This window comes from Prosopis cineraria, unplaced genomic scaffold (genome assembly GCF_029017545.1).
Source record: "Prosopis cineraria cultivar Desert tree isolate PC_DT_omini unplaced genomic scaffold, ASM2901754v1 PC10, whole genome shotgun sequence".
In the NCBI taxonomy this organism is placed as follows: Eukaryota; Viridiplantae; Streptophyta; class Magnoliopsida; order Fabales; family Fabaceae; genus Prosopis; species Prosopis cineraria.
Window position 1 is genome coordinate 38,979,582 of NW_026555341.1, and position 16,723 is coordinate 38,996,304.

General features: G+C 33.8%; 1 protein-coding gene across 2 annotated transcripts; it reads right to left on the minus strand.

Moving 5' to 3' along the window:
- Positions 1–10,195: 10,195 nt before the first annotated feature.
- LOC129322302 (delta(24)-sterol reductase) lies at positions 10,196–16,046 on the minus strand. 2 transcript variants are annotated; one of them, XM_054968552.1, is made up of 3 exons: positions 15,946–16,046; positions 11,373–12,652; positions 10,196–10,881 (listed from the first exon to the last, which is right to left on the minus strand). In XM_054968552.1, exons 2-3 carry the CDS (start codon positions 12,618–12,620, stop codon positions 10,426–10,428), a joined length of 1,704 nt encoding a protein of 567 aa, XP_054824527.1. In that variant the 5' UTR covers positions 12,621–12,652; positions 15,946–16,046; the 3' UTR covers positions 10,196–10,425. The 2 variants fall into 2 exon arrangements, with proteins under 2 accessions (XP_054824527.1, XP_054824528.1); XM_054968553.1 differs by having other exon boundaries at positions 11,373–12,649; positions 15,946–16,045.
- Positions 16,047–16,723: the final 677 nt, after the last annotated feature.

Here is a 16,723-nt window from a genome sequence, read left to right on the forward strand (position 1 = left end):
CCAATAATAATTTTTTAATTAAAATTATTTATATCTAAGTATTCTTCCAAAATTAATCATTTACTTTAAATTAATTCAATTAACCTTAAATTAATTTTTGAGATGTTACAGTGGATATATTTTGTTTGTTAGTGTTATCAGTGGTGTGTATTTAGATAGCCCTATAACCAAATTCACCCCTACTTTATGCCATACATTTGATATACGGCGAAACCCCTCAGCTCAAGTTGCTAATATATGAGCTATATTGTTGTGCTCTCTGAAATTGCTTGCTGTTTTGAGATCATTATCGCTCGATATTAAGTTTGGCTATTTGCACTAATGTTGTGTAAATTTTAATTTTAATGTGAGTTATTTTGCTGAATTTTTTTTTCTTTTTGGAATCTTAAGTACTGGTAAATGAATGGATATTTATGCAGTCTCTTTTCTTTTGATGCATTGTTTTAGAAACATAAATAAAAGTATATCAAGTCATGGATATACATTTTATTTTGTGAAGACAATCTAGTCTTGTAGTAGTAGTATTATTATTATTATAGCAATTATTATTATTATTATTATTATTATTATTATTATTATAGCAATTGTTGTTTGGCTGGCTGAGTCGAGGACGCGACAGTCCAAATACGAAAGGGTTCCTCTCTTGGAAAATGGAGTGAGTTGAGGATGTTACCTTCTCTTTGTATTTAATTTTCATTATCTTCAATGGGGTATTTAGGTTCAATAATGCCCATATATTGATTCATCAAACAAGATCTCGAGTACGTTTATAATATTTATCTCAGCAGGTTGACACTTATGTATAATATATATTAATATATATGATACATTTATAATAACCAGATTTATTTGATTGCATTCTTTTTAAATCATAATTGTAATAGACATAAGAAAGGTATTCAATTACCATATATTATGGACTGTCTGATAAGATATAATGAGCATTCAATTTTATAAATATTATTAAGAATGGAACATAATGTTGGAGACTACGGAAAAAAATGTTACCGTTGATTTCTTAAAGAAATTTAACTACTCCATTCGTTAAAAAATATAAGGCATTTTTAATCAAATCTTACCCCCAATAAAGTAGTTACCTACTTTCAAACTAATCCTATCTTTCTATATTTATCCCTATTAAACACCTTATAATAAATATAAAGTCACTATTAACAGGGGCACTTTTGAAAAAAAAATGATTACACTCAAAAAACTAAAAATACTTTACATTTTTGAACATTCAACTCCTCAAAAAATATCTTACATTTTTAAACGGAGGGAGTATCATTTATGTTGACATTGAAGTATTATTGGTTTGACTAATTGTGTTGATAATATTGTTGCTTTACGTGGTTGTGAAACACAAAAAGGATTTAGAACGTAACGCACGGTTGATTGCATACTGTGTAATCTATTTTGGTGTGTAATAAATATGATGCTAAGAAAAATGTGATGGTATGATGAGACTCTAATTTAATTGATATGGTAAGGAAACATTTTTCATATATTTCAAATATTTGAAAGTGTGGGGTGCCTAGCAAAAACATTTGGCTTTACTCTGAAAAATTAATTATATGTTTTGTCATATCACTAGCCTTATTTTATAAATGCTAAGATATTTTTTGTTATGATTTAGAAAGGTAAATTAATTAAGAGGAGGCTATTATTTGCATGAGGGCAAAGTTTGTTAATTATAAAATTTTTTGTGGTTTAGCTTGAAACAAGCATTGTGATAGTGGCACAAAATTTAACCATTTATTTAATGTAGATAAATATATTTTAAATAGGTGTATGACTTATATATCTTGGCATAAATATTTATCATTACAAATAATGATTTATTTATATGTGTAATGATTTCATGAGACAAATAATTTTTTAAATTATGGAATTGTAAAATACGTGGATGTTTACTGAGTTATAAATTTGTGTGAGAAAACCCACTAGTGATTATTCACTCTCGGTAGTGATGAAATCAAAATATAATAATAGGACTATAGTGGAGTCTTAGCTAATTAATTTGAAATCGGATTGGAGGCTAAATTGCTGGAGATTTAACGCTATTATTTTGTTGTGTAAAACCGACACTTAGTGTCAATAAATTCTTATGAAGCTGATATGTCAATTTGTGTATGCACAAATTTGTGAGAGTTTGTTGCATTAATAAGTATTAATCCCACAACATACATTGCTTGGACATTAAGTCTCATACGAGCACGAGACAAACGAGTTTTTGAGAGATACCATAAATTTTGGTATCATGTATAATAGATTTCTATTGTATTAAGACAATATAATGATGTTAACTGAATTTTATATTTAGATGAAGAAAAATCTATTAGTAGCCAAATAAAATGTCATTTAAGCCAAAGTTTATTACTCTAAAATTGGCTAATAATGAAGCTGAGTAGTTAAGAAACTTCTCAATAAATATTCTACTGTAAATAAAACTGACACAAGCCATGTCGATGATTTGTACTTGCCAAATGGAAATAGTCATTGCAAAGAGAATAATGACATAGGTAAATATCATTTGAGATACAATTAAGCATGCTAAGAAAAAAGGGGAGTTATCTCAATCGATTATATGAGGTCAGATGTAAATCTGATGGATCCATTAACTAGCCCTTGGGGAAGAGATTAATTATTAAAATGTTGAGGAGAATGGGACTTAAGCCTATGTAAAATTAACTGTGATAGCAACCTAACCTTTGTGATTAGAGATCCCATAAAGAAGGTTCAATGAGTAAAAATAGGTCACTTGTTAGTTTTGCTAGCACTAAAATTTTTTTGTCCCTTCCTATGGCTTGAGAAAATGCGAGAACGTATTAATCAGAGGTTGAGTGAAAGCTCTTAATGATTTTCATAGTCATTTTGGATGTTGTATTCATTACAGATACACTTGATGAAATCACCTATACGAATGTGGAGTGGGGTTACTCCTATAAGGTCGTGGCAAAATCTCTGGAACATTTGTTAAAACCAGGCACGTGCATGGTCGATAATGTGAAAAATTATCATTAACAATGAAAATTTTAGGGATATAATCTAACTAATAAGACCTCTAGCACATGACCAATATTTGTTAGTTTAATAACAAAGTTACACTAATTTTTTTATGTGCTAAATTTTATTGGTCTAGGTTTGATTTAAGTTAAAAGATACTAAATTCGAATTGATTATCTTCCATGTGAATAACTCAGATGATAGTGGTCCTTTTGACACATGTGGGGGACTGTTGTAATTGTGTCAAAAAGGAAAGTCTCATGTTGCTCAAATGAATGAAGGCCTTAATTTATAGATACTAAGATATGAATGTGGACTAATAAATGGGCTTAGAGGAGAAATATGGTTTTGCATATAATTGTACACAAGTTAAACATGATTCTAGGCAATTTTTTAAAATTTTGGACATTATTTTGTGGAGATATAAAATTATTTGTGTAAGATAGTTTTTCAAACAAAATTTCCTTGCTTTTGAAGTATGTGGAGATTGTTAAATATTATAAATTATAAAATATTTTTAAGTATTTCAAAAGGATTATTATAAAGTAATAATATTAATTATTATTTAATTTTATTTATCATTTTGTAACATATAACTTAAATGGCATTATTATTTGAAACCGTTTTGTAATTGTGATTAAGGTGATTTTATTACTCGGTATTATGAGATCTGCTTATAAAAGATAGTGCTTGCCACAGGTTCAAAGAGAGCCTTGGTACTCTTGAACTTTCTCTTCTTTTCTATTATAGTAATTCATTATGGAGTTGCTTGAGTACATTTTGTAAATTTATGTTATTCTGTGTCTCTACTTTTAGTAGGAATAATTTGTTTAATCTGGGGAGCTGCCACACAATCAACTCAATGTGACGGAATAGTTTTTAAGGACAGTATCATTGAGTATGACTCAGACTTCAAATTTACCTACTGGTGCTAACAAAAATTGCATTCCAAACACAATTTAGCAAGATGATAACATAAGATCACTAATTCTTATGGAGAAACAAGTAACATGCATAGCGTACTACAACAAAATTATTGAATCTTATGGAGATAAAAATAATATAGATGCATCTAACTGAACTGAACAGAACATATAATGGATCTTCTGACCATAACTAAGTAAAGAGACAACGCAAAGTCACTAAATCCTATAGGGAAACAAGTGACATAAGTTACACTAACACAAGTTATTGAATCCTATAAGAAAACAAATGATTTAAAGCATCATAATATCTCTGAACCAAAACTAAAATTTAGTGAAGAAACAATATAAGATCACTAAATCCCAAGAGGAAATAAGTGATACAAGATGTATAAATATGAATCATTGAATCCTATAGGAAAATAAATGATATAAAATATCTCATTGTTTCTTAAACAAAAAATTGAGTATGATAGCAAAATGGTCTTAAACTAGCAAATGTCCTTAAAAGGACATAACTTAGACTTCCACTAAACCAAGGCCATCTCAAAAGATTAATAAAATGCACATGGGTAAACATTTGGTTATATAAATGTATAAGCATGTATTTACCATATATGTGAATCAGATAAGTTTAAGTGTCTATAATCTTCTCTAACAAAATCTTTGAGAGAAGCTCAAGGCAGACAAAATATTGCATTTATAGTTGGAAGAAACAACAAAATGCAAGTCCAATAATTTTTTCCTCAACTATATACCATAATGAAAGGCTTTACAACAAGTTAGCTCTTCTCTGTAACAAAGAATACATAGGATGCACATTTTAAATCTTCATAGTCACAAACTTAAAAGAGGATCAAATTTTTAACAACTAATATTAGGTGTCACGTACCCTTCAATGTATAAGAATTTTTCAAAAGGATTATTCAATAATCACTTGTGAGGATTTCATAAGTATTTACCAAGGGTTACTTGAAGCAAAATCTAGATCAAAGATCAACTCATATTTTAACATCTTCAAAGTCATTCACAGCAGAAGCATACAAAATTATTTATATGCAAAATGGCCCTCCTCAACATTAATTCCAAGGATGTTGAAACTTAAACAACCTTACACCCCTTAAATAGGTATCAACTAAGAGTGTGCATCAGATTTCTAAACAGTCGATTAAATAGGTTGTCTAAGACAAATCAAGGATGTTGATAGACATACTAAAATGGATAATAATCCTTAAACAAAATGTCTAGCAAAATATTTTACATCAAGGTGGTATGACCATGAGTGCTTTACCTTATTTACTTAATCACTAACCAGAGACTTACTTACTTGCTTATTCCTAAAGATGGTTTTAAATAGTTACACATAAAATGTTCTTAATTAAATTCTACAAAATCATCTTAGTAAGATATTTCAATTTTGATAATTTAATGGCAAATTATTATGACATCTATGAGTAGTATGATAATGTCCTCACCATATACAACAAGAAAAGTCTACACATTGTAACTTTCACTAATATTCATTTAGTTAATCATAAATGATTACTTCCGACAAAGTATTACAAATATACCAATTATGTGACAACGTCTTAATAAAATCAACTCCACAGTATATATCATATATTGTTTATTTTAACAACTGGATTCTTAACAACCTCATTCTCATCAAATGAAGTTGATCAACAAATATGCTTAGGTAAAGGTGGTGCTCTTAACAAGTAGACCAATTGTCTAGGCCTATAACTCTCATTATTTATTTGAAAGAGAGATTCAAATTTGATTAATTTGATAGTGAGTTACAAAAAATAACAACTTATTGATCCTATGTAATAGTAAACACTGAATCCTTTAATAGATTTTAGGATTAAGCTTCTTCAATTGAAGATCTCATCCATGATTTCCAACCTAATACAAATAATTTTTCTTATATTATTTTGAATACTAGATTATTGGGTATCTGGTTCAAATATGAATTAAGGACTTTATCAAAAGTATTCTAACAAAATGTATTTAATGCCATCACACTTATAAGGTACAAGAAACATCAAAACATTAACATCTTTATTTGCAAACTTGCTAAAGTAAATGCCGAACAACCAACAATAGTAATTTCTTATTTACTGGCAACGTCCTTTACTAATATAGTATTTACAAAGAATTCCAAAATTTTAAACACGACTTACATTAACAATGACATACCTATAGGATAAAATTTATTATTAACATAATATCTTCAAATATAATTCAAACAATACACTGTATTGATTTAACCCACTATAGGTGAATATACAATCATTAAATGTAAATGACTCTTGCAATCTCACAAACTATATCAATAATTTATTTGTAAATGCTCTTAACATATGGATGGAAATGAAAATCTCAAATATCTGTAATTAATCCATCCCTCTAATGATGCTAGATTATTAATGGTAGAACATTATATCTAGGGCTTACAATATAATGGAATTTAGACGCCCAAAGTATCAAGAGCTCATCATAAGTTTAGAATTGTATAAGCTTATAAAAGGACAATAGTCTAACAACTCCCATTTAAGTGAGCCTTAGCTTCCAAAATTGTTTCAAATTTGAAACACTTTATCCCTCAATTTGAAAGTTATTATGGGTTACTATTAATATTATATGATTCTTCAATCTCTCTCTTTTCTTACGTGAAGTAAGAGGACGTCGAGAATTCATATTTAGATTGGAGTAATTTTATAGACCAGGAAATACTCCAAAGTCAACCCCCTACAAATTTAAGATATGCCTCCTTCAACTCCAAAAGTTCCTATTATAACTAAGTGCTATCAAGCCTTAAATAATAAATATCGTCAAAACTGTTGTCCCTAATTTCTTTCATCAATGGTGATTTCAATTATCGCTGAAGAGATTTAATTGGACTTATTACAATATTTATTATAGAACTTGTCAGAAGCATTGTATTGTAAAGAGAGAATTACTGGTTTAGGTTCTCTTAAAGCCAAATAATTCTCAAAATGGTAAGGTATTTACTTAGGGACTCTCATAAATAATCATAACTAGTCCCATAAAGAGCCTTAACAAAAGATAATTGCTTAAGAAATAAAAACTAAAATCACAAAATAGAAAATGAAAAATAATAATTATGTGTGTGTGTAACATAATTATAGCACAAAATTTCCAACAAGCAAATTTCAATTATGCAACCATTATCATGCACCAAGAAAAATCATAAAGGGCCTAACAAAAAAGATAGTTGCTCAAATCATAAAAACTGAAATCATAAAACAGTGGGAAATAATAATTACGCGTGCGCAACATAATTATAGCACATAATTTCCAACAAGCGAATTTTAATTACACAACTATCATCATGCACTAAGAAGGATCATAAAGGGCTTTAACAAAAAAGATAATTGCTCAAATCGTAAAACAAAAAATGAAAAATAATAATTATGTGTACGCAACATAATTATAGCACAGAATTTCTAATAAGAAAATTTTAGTTATGCAACTATTATCAAACCAAGAAAGCTCTCATACCACACAGATTTGACTCACATAAAAGTCTATACAAAAAAATGCATTAAATTATTTTTATGCCTATGGGTATAACAAATATCTAATATATCAAAAGTGTTATTTGCCTATCTTCAAAATCAATTATCAAAATCACATTAACAATATCACACTTATGGGATATATCCATTACGAGTGTTACAAGATCCAAATCATAATAAATTATAAAGATTTTATGACCTATAGGACAAACTATAGTAATTTCATAAAGCCTTTAGATCTATCAGGAATTAGAGATAATTGGTATGTTGATATAATTTCTAAAAGTATTCAGGGGCAAAATGGTAATTCTTGATGAGATTTGTTTCAAAAATAATTTTTTTTGAAGTTTAGGGTTGACCTTGTAATTTCTAAAACTTTATTGGGTCACAGCGTAATTCTTGAAAATTATGGGCCGGAAAGGTAATTTAAATCGGGGGCAAAGCTCAATTACAGAAACTCATTTTTTTAACGTACTTTACCAGGCCTCGTAATTGGCCTATACCGATCTCTGTTTAAGGAACCGGGGCATTTCACTAGCCCAATTCAATTTTGGTCCCTTTTGTTTATTTGTTCATTTAACTGGCCCAAATGAGATCTAGGCCCAACTCTCGTGAAAGTGGAGCTCTAGGACCCTAAACCCGCTTCGTCTGACCCACTTCCTTCTTCCCCAGATGTTGCGAACCAGAACCCTTGGGAGGACGACCGTGACTGTGCCATGTACCGGAGAAGACATGCCGGCAACCATGGTGAGCAGCGCATGACCATGGCTCCAACACTTTCTCCGGTGGCGTGAACCAGAGGCCATGGGAGGGCTCTGTGTTGTCGCCGTGAACCCAGCAAGGCGATGCCGACAACCAAGGCACAGCAACCAATGATGTAAAAATCGGACCGGACCGGACGGTTCGACCGGTCCGACCGTCACCCGCTGAATAAAACGGTCTGATTCAACCAATTGAACCAATCTGACCTTTGACCCGGGTTGACCCGGATTGAACCGGCCGGTTTTGAGAGAACCGGCGTTGAACCGGAAACCGGACCCGGGTCAACCCGGGTCAATCTGGTTCAAAGCCAAAAAAATTAAAAAAAAAAAATTTAGGTTGAGTTGCTTAGATTCACAATTTCTCTTCTCTAATCACTAATTCTCTCTTTTCTTCTCTTCTCTAATCTCTAATCTCTCCTTCATGGCCCAAATTCAATCTCTAACTTCTCCTCCAACATCTGCCTTCAACTTTAAAGATTTAACCTTTAGCATCAAGATCGAAAGCTTGTTAGTCATGATATGACGGCATGCCTCCAGCTCCAACATTTTCCTTTGAGGTCACAAGCTTGTGCTAACATGCCTCTACCTCTAGCTCTAACAATCCAAGCATCTAGCTTTTGAGGTCGAAATCACAAACACCATTGACAAATTAATATTTTATTTATATAACTGCGCATATAAATTTTATTTTTTATTTAATTTTATGTCACCGGTTCGACCGCCGGTCTAACCGGTTGGACCATAAAAACCGCGACCCGTTGCTCTTTCCAGTTCGATGTCCGGTCCGGGTTTCAAAACATTGACAGCAACCTTCGTCTGACTACACGTGAACCAGAATCTCTGGTGGCGAACTCTAGAGCTTGCTGCACTACTCGTAAGGCTAAGTGAGAGACACCGTAAACCAGAATTAGAGATGCCATAGCCATTCTCTAGCAATGTTACAGTGAATAACACGACCTTGTTGGCATCCATGAGCCAAAGAATCCCATTCAGAGTCTGTTTCCAGGGAACTCCGATCATGGTAAGGTCAGGAACAAAAGAAAGATTTAGAAACTGATTCCTATGTCTAAACTAATATGGGGAATCAATCAACAATTCTCAAAATCAATAATAAAAGAAAAAGGAGAACTTTAAGTCAAATTAGATAAGTATAAAAGAATTTATATTCAATTAATCACATTAAAAAGGAGATACTGATTCCTGTGTATTTTTTTTTTTAATCCTCTCTTTAAGTTTCGACGACAAATTGGGGGTATTATTTAAAAAAAAATACAGGGAAAAAAAACTTGTTCAGAAAAACAACAAATATGGACAGCAAGTGCCACTCGATCCCCCGTGGATTCTCCACTGAGATACGATGGTCCGCGTTAAAAGCCTGCACCGTTTTGCTTTTTTGAGACCTTGTTGCGGGTCTAGAGAGAGAACGCTATTGTGGTCTTTTTATATATCAGTTAATTAATGATTAACAATACTTAATAACCTTTTTATAAAATAAACATGCAGCAATAGCGATTATTAATATTATTGACCATCTAATACTAGAGTCATTAATTTTTAACACCAAGACCAAGCAACTTTAGAACACACCCAAATCAATCCGATTTCCAGCCTCTGGTACGGCTAGAAATATCAAAATATGTGCGCAATCATTATTACTCGGGGAATTGAAGATATTAAACCCACAAACACGGAGAAGATACTAAACGTACACGAGTCATTGCAGAAAGCACGTGGCATGTGGTGTCATGTCGTGGCAAAGTGTTGGGATATTTCAAGCTAGTTGCATGCAGAAAAAAAAATGTTGGATTTTTAATCATTGACTTGTTCTGTGATATTAAAAGGATTCGATCCCCCCTTCCTCCATGCCGCCCCTCGCTCGCTACTGCTAGTAACTAGCAAGGAGCAAGGCGATGATGACCTTGCGCATCAAAGAAGATATAGCATTCACTATCAAACGCGCATCAAACCGAAATAGGTGACATTAAAGCCACAAACAGACTTGCCATTTCAAGTCTCAAGTCAACTAGCTAGAACATTATGTTAAAGACCACACAATCCACTAAAGTCAATGGAAACCCAAAAACAGTATCAGCAACTACTGCTATCTGAGAGGCAAACATCCCAAGATAAGCAGCAAAAGGGAAAAAATCAGAAACAGGATATCCTACCACCAAACAGTCTGAAACTCTGAGATCAATAATCTGGCTGATCAACCTCGGCATAAGCAGTTTCAAGGTGCGCTTGCTCAGCTTCTTGAACCTCCTTCTCAGTTTTCCTTCCTTTCTTTGATTTGTAGTACACACTCATAAACGTCCCAACAGCTCCATACTTCTTCCTACAATGCTCGTAGAGACCGGCATCAAACATCCTCCAGAAGTTTTTCTCAGTCAGCTCAGACACAGCGTACTGTGGCTGATAACCATGATTTTCAATCAACCACTCCTCCATTCTACGCACTGCTTCTGCACCGTCAAATACCTCACCCCTCAAGACAGGGCCTGGCGCGTAATAAACTCCAACATCGGTGTACATCTGAGCATTCTGTGTGTCCCCCTGCCTGCGATGTAGTTCAAATCCTGGCTCTGGGTATATCATAGTTTTAATAGGCAGCTTGAACAGTTTGTGAGGGCAGAGCCAAATTGGGTAGACCTATTGTTTAAAATTAAAAGAAAAGAAGGGTTAAAGAAACCATAGAGAGACTGAAACAATTGAATTATACCAGAATACTTACCAGACTATAATCAGAATATCGTAAATAAAAAGAAGAAATCCTTTTAAATAGCTGACTATGGAAATTTTTTACAGCTTACCACTAAAACACAAATTCCTCAGCATATTACCCTTATATTGAAGAATCTAATTGCAACACCTAAAAACTTAGTTGACAAGACTAATATTTCTTTTCTTTTGTTTTTTTTTTTTGGAAAGGGGGGTTCATCTTTTTTACGAGCGTCAAGGGCTTTAGATATATATATCAATAAAGAAAAAAAAAACTTGAAAGCTCAAAAAGCTGTGAACAGTGTAGCCTATTTCTCAGCTTCTCATAAGTATAAGGATCAATGCCTTGCTCTTGAAAAACTGTGAGTTTCAAAAATAAGTAGGTAATAAACTTGTAAGGTATGGAAGACGGGAAAATGTACCTCCATCTCGCGGTGAACCCATTCTAGCGCGTCTCCAACCTTGTATAAAGGAACAAGCATGTCTTGGATGACATGCATTTCATGGTAATAGTTCCGGATAGCTTCACCTTGAGTAGCTTTGAGCAGAGAAACCTTGGGTGGCATCATCCAGCCAAACAGAAACCTAAACCACCATTGATCTGCAAAAGGGAGGATTAGCTTTCCCTCCCAGTACAAACATCTTGTGTGTCTGTGGTAATACTCTCTAGTAGGAATATACTCCACAAACTCTCCTCTCTTCAGTGCTGTCTGGGCATGCTGGTAGAACCATGGTTTATACCACCATCCAACACTGTTGATTTTATTTCCCTTTTTCTTGGCCTCTTCTTTTGAGGCATAATTTCCTGTCATGCACACAGCTTCGTTTGAGGAATAAATCATGGTTTCCACAAAGTCTGGAACCTTCTCATCGTTATCCTGGTCTCCATCTCTCGGTGCAAAAGAGTCCACATATCCTTGAGCCAAATCTTTGAGGTTACCTACAACAGGTTTATAGGTCAGCCTCATGTACTCTTTAATGGGTATAAGCCTGATCTCAGCAGAAACCAAAAGCCCAAGTGTCCCCTGAGACCATGGAATGGCATGAAATAGATCAGAATATTCATTGTCCCTAGTAGCTCTAACAACACGACCATCAGCTAGAACAATTTCATAAGCCACTACAGTGTCTGAGAACAGGCCATATTTGTGGGAGCTTCCTTCTATCCCATAACCATTAATAAGGCCACCAACAGTAAGATCATCTAGCTCTGCTACCACAGCAGGGGCAAGATTCATTGGGACAGTCACCCTAGAGATCTGCCCCATGTTGACCAAGGGCTCACATCTTGCAATCATTCGTTCTGTGTCAATTTCAAGAATATTCCGAAAAGCAGATAAATCTACTTCGAAATGACGAGCTCGTTTATAGTCAACATTTCGCATTCCAACAGCAATCCAAGGTTTACGAGCTGTGCAGACAAGACCATCTTTCGTTGGATTCCTCTGTTTGAGACGTTTCACAACCTTCTTAACATTCTCATCATGTTCCTTCTGACGCTGCTTGAAGGACTTCATCTCAGATCTTAGATCTCCAAGGTATATAAGAAAATAAATGGTGAAGGAGATGGGGAGGACAACAAAGATAACGACAATCCATCGAAACTGAACAAAGAAGTCCACGAAACCCTTCTTCCTTTTAGGGCGCAATGGGGCCTCGATATCTGACATTGCAATCAGTTGATATTTTCTTTTGGCTGCTGCTGTAAGACAAAGAAAAATGCAAGAGATGGTCAGACTCGATCATTTAATAACTAATATATCTGGGTCTCGGTTAAATAACAAAGTAAAAAGTATTCAGAAGAAAAAAGAAGAAAGCAGATTGCTTCAGTTGTGCAGACTCATATCCTGTCCAAAACCAAAGACAAAAGATTAAGAACATATTATCAGCATTTATGATTAATCCTTCACAAAAGTACTGACATTTTTTTCTTTTATGGAAATTAGAATCGAGCTTCAGGAACTGGAGTTAACAAAATCTCAGTATACAATTTGACAATCCAAGAGTTGCTTGGAGAGAACTAAGAATTATAAGAAACGGACCAGCCACTGAATCTGAGGTAGGCATAAATCAACAGACCATAAGAGATTGTAGGTACTCTTTCTACTTGAAGGTTTGATATAACAACATTTTAATATCTTGTTTCCAAATTGACAAGATACACTGAAGCAAGACATAATGAAGCTGATATTGTGCAAAGAAGACATGTGGAGAGAAAGAAGCAAAACAGTCAGGGAACAGAACAGGTCACTGAAAGGAGGAATTATAAACATACGAATTAGCTACCAGAATACATTTACCCATCAAAACCATATATACACAAAATCCTAAAATACATAAAAAATTCCCAATAAGCCTAGTTCTATGAAATAGAAATGATTAAGTGCCAAGTAGACCAATTTTATAAAGGAAGTTCCTAATCTAGCAAAGTTCATCTATCCTATCGGCCTATCCCCAATTATTGGGCATAACACCACATATAGCTCACGTTTTAACATTTCAAATATTATAAATATCATTATTTCACTAGCAACCATGGAAAACAGAGACATAAAAAGTCAGAAGCAAGGTCAATAGCAGACCATCTTGAAAATGCGCATAGTTAAGTGCTAACTCTGAAGATATATAAATTCACATACGACGTCAGAATGTCTTCAATATTAGTAGCAGTATTACCGAACAAATGAAACGACAATTCACATTTAGTCCAACAAGTTTTAGAAATATAGTTTTTGCGTGCATCACTCCAGCAGGGGATGGTTGAGCGGAGAAAAAAAGTATCCAAAGTTTTATATTATCTAGAGTCTCCAGAACAAATCATTAAATCACAAAAACAGATATAGCGGTGACAATAGACAAGAAAGGGAGCCTATATGATGCTTTTCATATTCCAAAAAATGAGAACATACATCTATGCTACACTTCTTGCAGGTGCATTCTACAACTTCAATCCATGAGGATCACACGATGAGAACATGTAGAAAATATCTACTACTTAAATTGATTCTGCACCTCAAGCAGGCACCTCAAAGCATATTATGCAATGCAACTAGAGAAGACACAACTTATGTAAGAGTAAAATGTTGTGGAGATTTAAATACATTTAACTAGCAACAACAACAACAACAACAACAAGCCTTTATCCCACTAGGTGGGGTCGGCTACATGGATTGCAAGACGCCATTGTGTTCTATCATTTATTAAGCTTTTAGAAATATTATTAATTAAGAGATCACGTTCAACAACTTCCAAGAGTATAAACATTTAACTAGCAACATTTGCAGAAAATAAGATTGAGGGCAAGTTAATATGGAAACATTAAACAAGTACAGAATATGAACTCCCTGAAGCAGTAACCACAGTTGCCTAAATAGATTTCAATTACAAGCGCACATTTTATGTTAAGGATCGCAAAAATGGTTGCGTAAGACTCATATTCAACTAATTTCATTTGCAGCACCAGAAAGCACCGTAAGTCCAAGACACCAATCAGTGCCAAGCAATTAACTGAAAACAATAGTTTATTGAAGCACCATAAAAGAATGAGAAATGCCGTATAAGTAATATTTAACTAAAATCTTAACAAAATATCCATAAGCTTGGTTACTTTGATGCTACACATGAATATGCAGATTGTGGACAAATATAAATATCATAATTTTTTCTCACTATAAACAAAACTGATACAAGCATAATAATGTAAATCAGGTGCGTCCAATTAACACTAGCAGAGGAATATTACATTGACAACAATAAATCAGTATCTATTAGCTATATTCGTGTTACAAAAAGACTTGGAATGAAAAGATTGAGTCAATTATGAGATGACAAGAAAATCGTAAGGTCACTTGTGTATTTCACATGTCACAAAAGGTGTGCGCACAACTAAATCCAATTCTATGGTAACTATTATTAAAAAAAAAATAATGATTCAGATGGATCTCTATGTATGTCCAAACAAAGAGTCCAGTATTCAAGAACCGAAGTTGTTTGGATCATGGATAGTACAGTGATCAACTAAACATTTCAAAGTAGACTTTCCAAGATCTAAATTGATATATTTCTGGATACAGAGCATGAAGGCATGACCTAACTCCGGAAGCATGCGTAGACAAAGTTATGTAGAAAGTTATCCGCCAATCCACCCACATTTTACTATTCGCGTGACTATATAAGATGTCTTCGGAAAATTGTTAAAATATATGTCTGAATTTCAGAGAGAACACGCTGATTTCAATTATAAGCACGTAGTCCAAAATAATTATCAGACAGCCCAGACATCCATTGAAGATCTACAATGCCATGCCATGAAAAAGAAAATACAGATCTCAACAGAGAATCCGTTACATCAGTCTGTCAGATCCGCAAGAAAACGATGTTAAGAGAAGCAGAAGCCTGAATCTAACGATCCAAAAAACATGCGCAGATGAAGTTATTCAAGCAGGTATTCATCTTCTCACCCACATAACACTATTCCAGCAAGTATATATGATCTCTCAGAAAACGAACCTCGGAAAATATGTATCCTAACTTGGAAAAGAAAAACACGCAGACTTTAATTCTAAGCAGTCACAAAAAGCTTTGCAAATTTCAGCACGGCAACGAAAGATCTAGAAGCCTACACTACGAGAAGAAATTAGAGAGCTCAACAAGAGAATCGGCAATCTCTTCCACAAAATGGTAAAGAAGTTCGCGACAAAATGACGTGAAAAGAGAACCAAAACACTGAACTAAACACTAGCTATTTTTCCATCCACATCATGTCCTGGAACCCTGAGACCATCGAACTAATTCATGAAGATCACCGAACGAAGTCATTAAACCCTAAATCTGTGACGATAAGCACAGATTGACTGACAACAATGCTTGGGAATGGACTTTCCTTGCCGGAAATTACATGCTCCGGGTAACGAACGGAAGAAACAACAGAATCACTGTCGGCATACAGACAGCTGTACTACGAATGCGAGAGAGATGGAGGGACCGAGGGAGTACCTGAGGGAAGAAGAGCTGAGAGACTTTTGAGGGTTCTCGTGCCTTTTAAGTAGTGAGCCTGGAGTGAGGAGTGAGGAGTCAGCGCTGCGACTCCATCGGGAGTCTGTCAGCTTCGGCGAATAATTTGGACAATATTTTGGGTTACAAAAATAAATAAATAAGATAAAATAAAAAAAAATTAACCTTTTAATTATCTGATATTTAATTTACTTGTAATTCAATCTTTTAATTATGACTCACTGTAACTCAATTTTTTAATTTTTAAATTACTTAAAAATTAATTTCTTAATTTTTTTTAATTTTTTTCATATTAGCTTATATCTCACATCAATAAATAAGAGGAGGGTATTTTAAAATAATATATGAGCATTTTTTATCCCTGTTATTTAATAAGAAATTTTTAAAAAAATTAAAAAATAAAGACTGAATTATAAGTGAATTAAAAGTTAAGGGATTGAGTAGTAGTGAGTTATAGTTAAAGGATTGAGTTACAGTGAGCATAGTATTGAAAACCGGACCGGACCGGCCGGGTCAACCCGGAAACCGGTGAACCGGTCCCCTGTCCGGTCTGGGTTTGCACTTAACCCGGTGAAGGAGTGAACCGGTGTAACCCGGTCAACCCGGGTTCAACCCGGTATAACCCGGATAACCCGGTGGGTTGACTGGGTTAACCGGGTTAATATTTTTTCAGACTTTTACCCCAAAACGACGTCGTTTTTGATTTTTTTTTTCATTTTTAATTTTTCACAGCTCTGAGTTCGGAAAAAAATAACAAAAA

Excerpts from the sequence above, each read along its gene's own strand:
- LOC129322302 (XM_054968552.1), bottom strand. The coding sequence starts at position 12,620 with ATGTCAGATATCGAGGCCCCATTGCGCCCTAAAAGGAAGAAGGGTTTC. Across the intron at positions 10,882-11,372 it reads GGGTTCACCGCGAGATGGAG|GTCTACCCAATTTGGCTCTG; the intron begins GTACATTTTCCC and ends TTTAAACAATAG.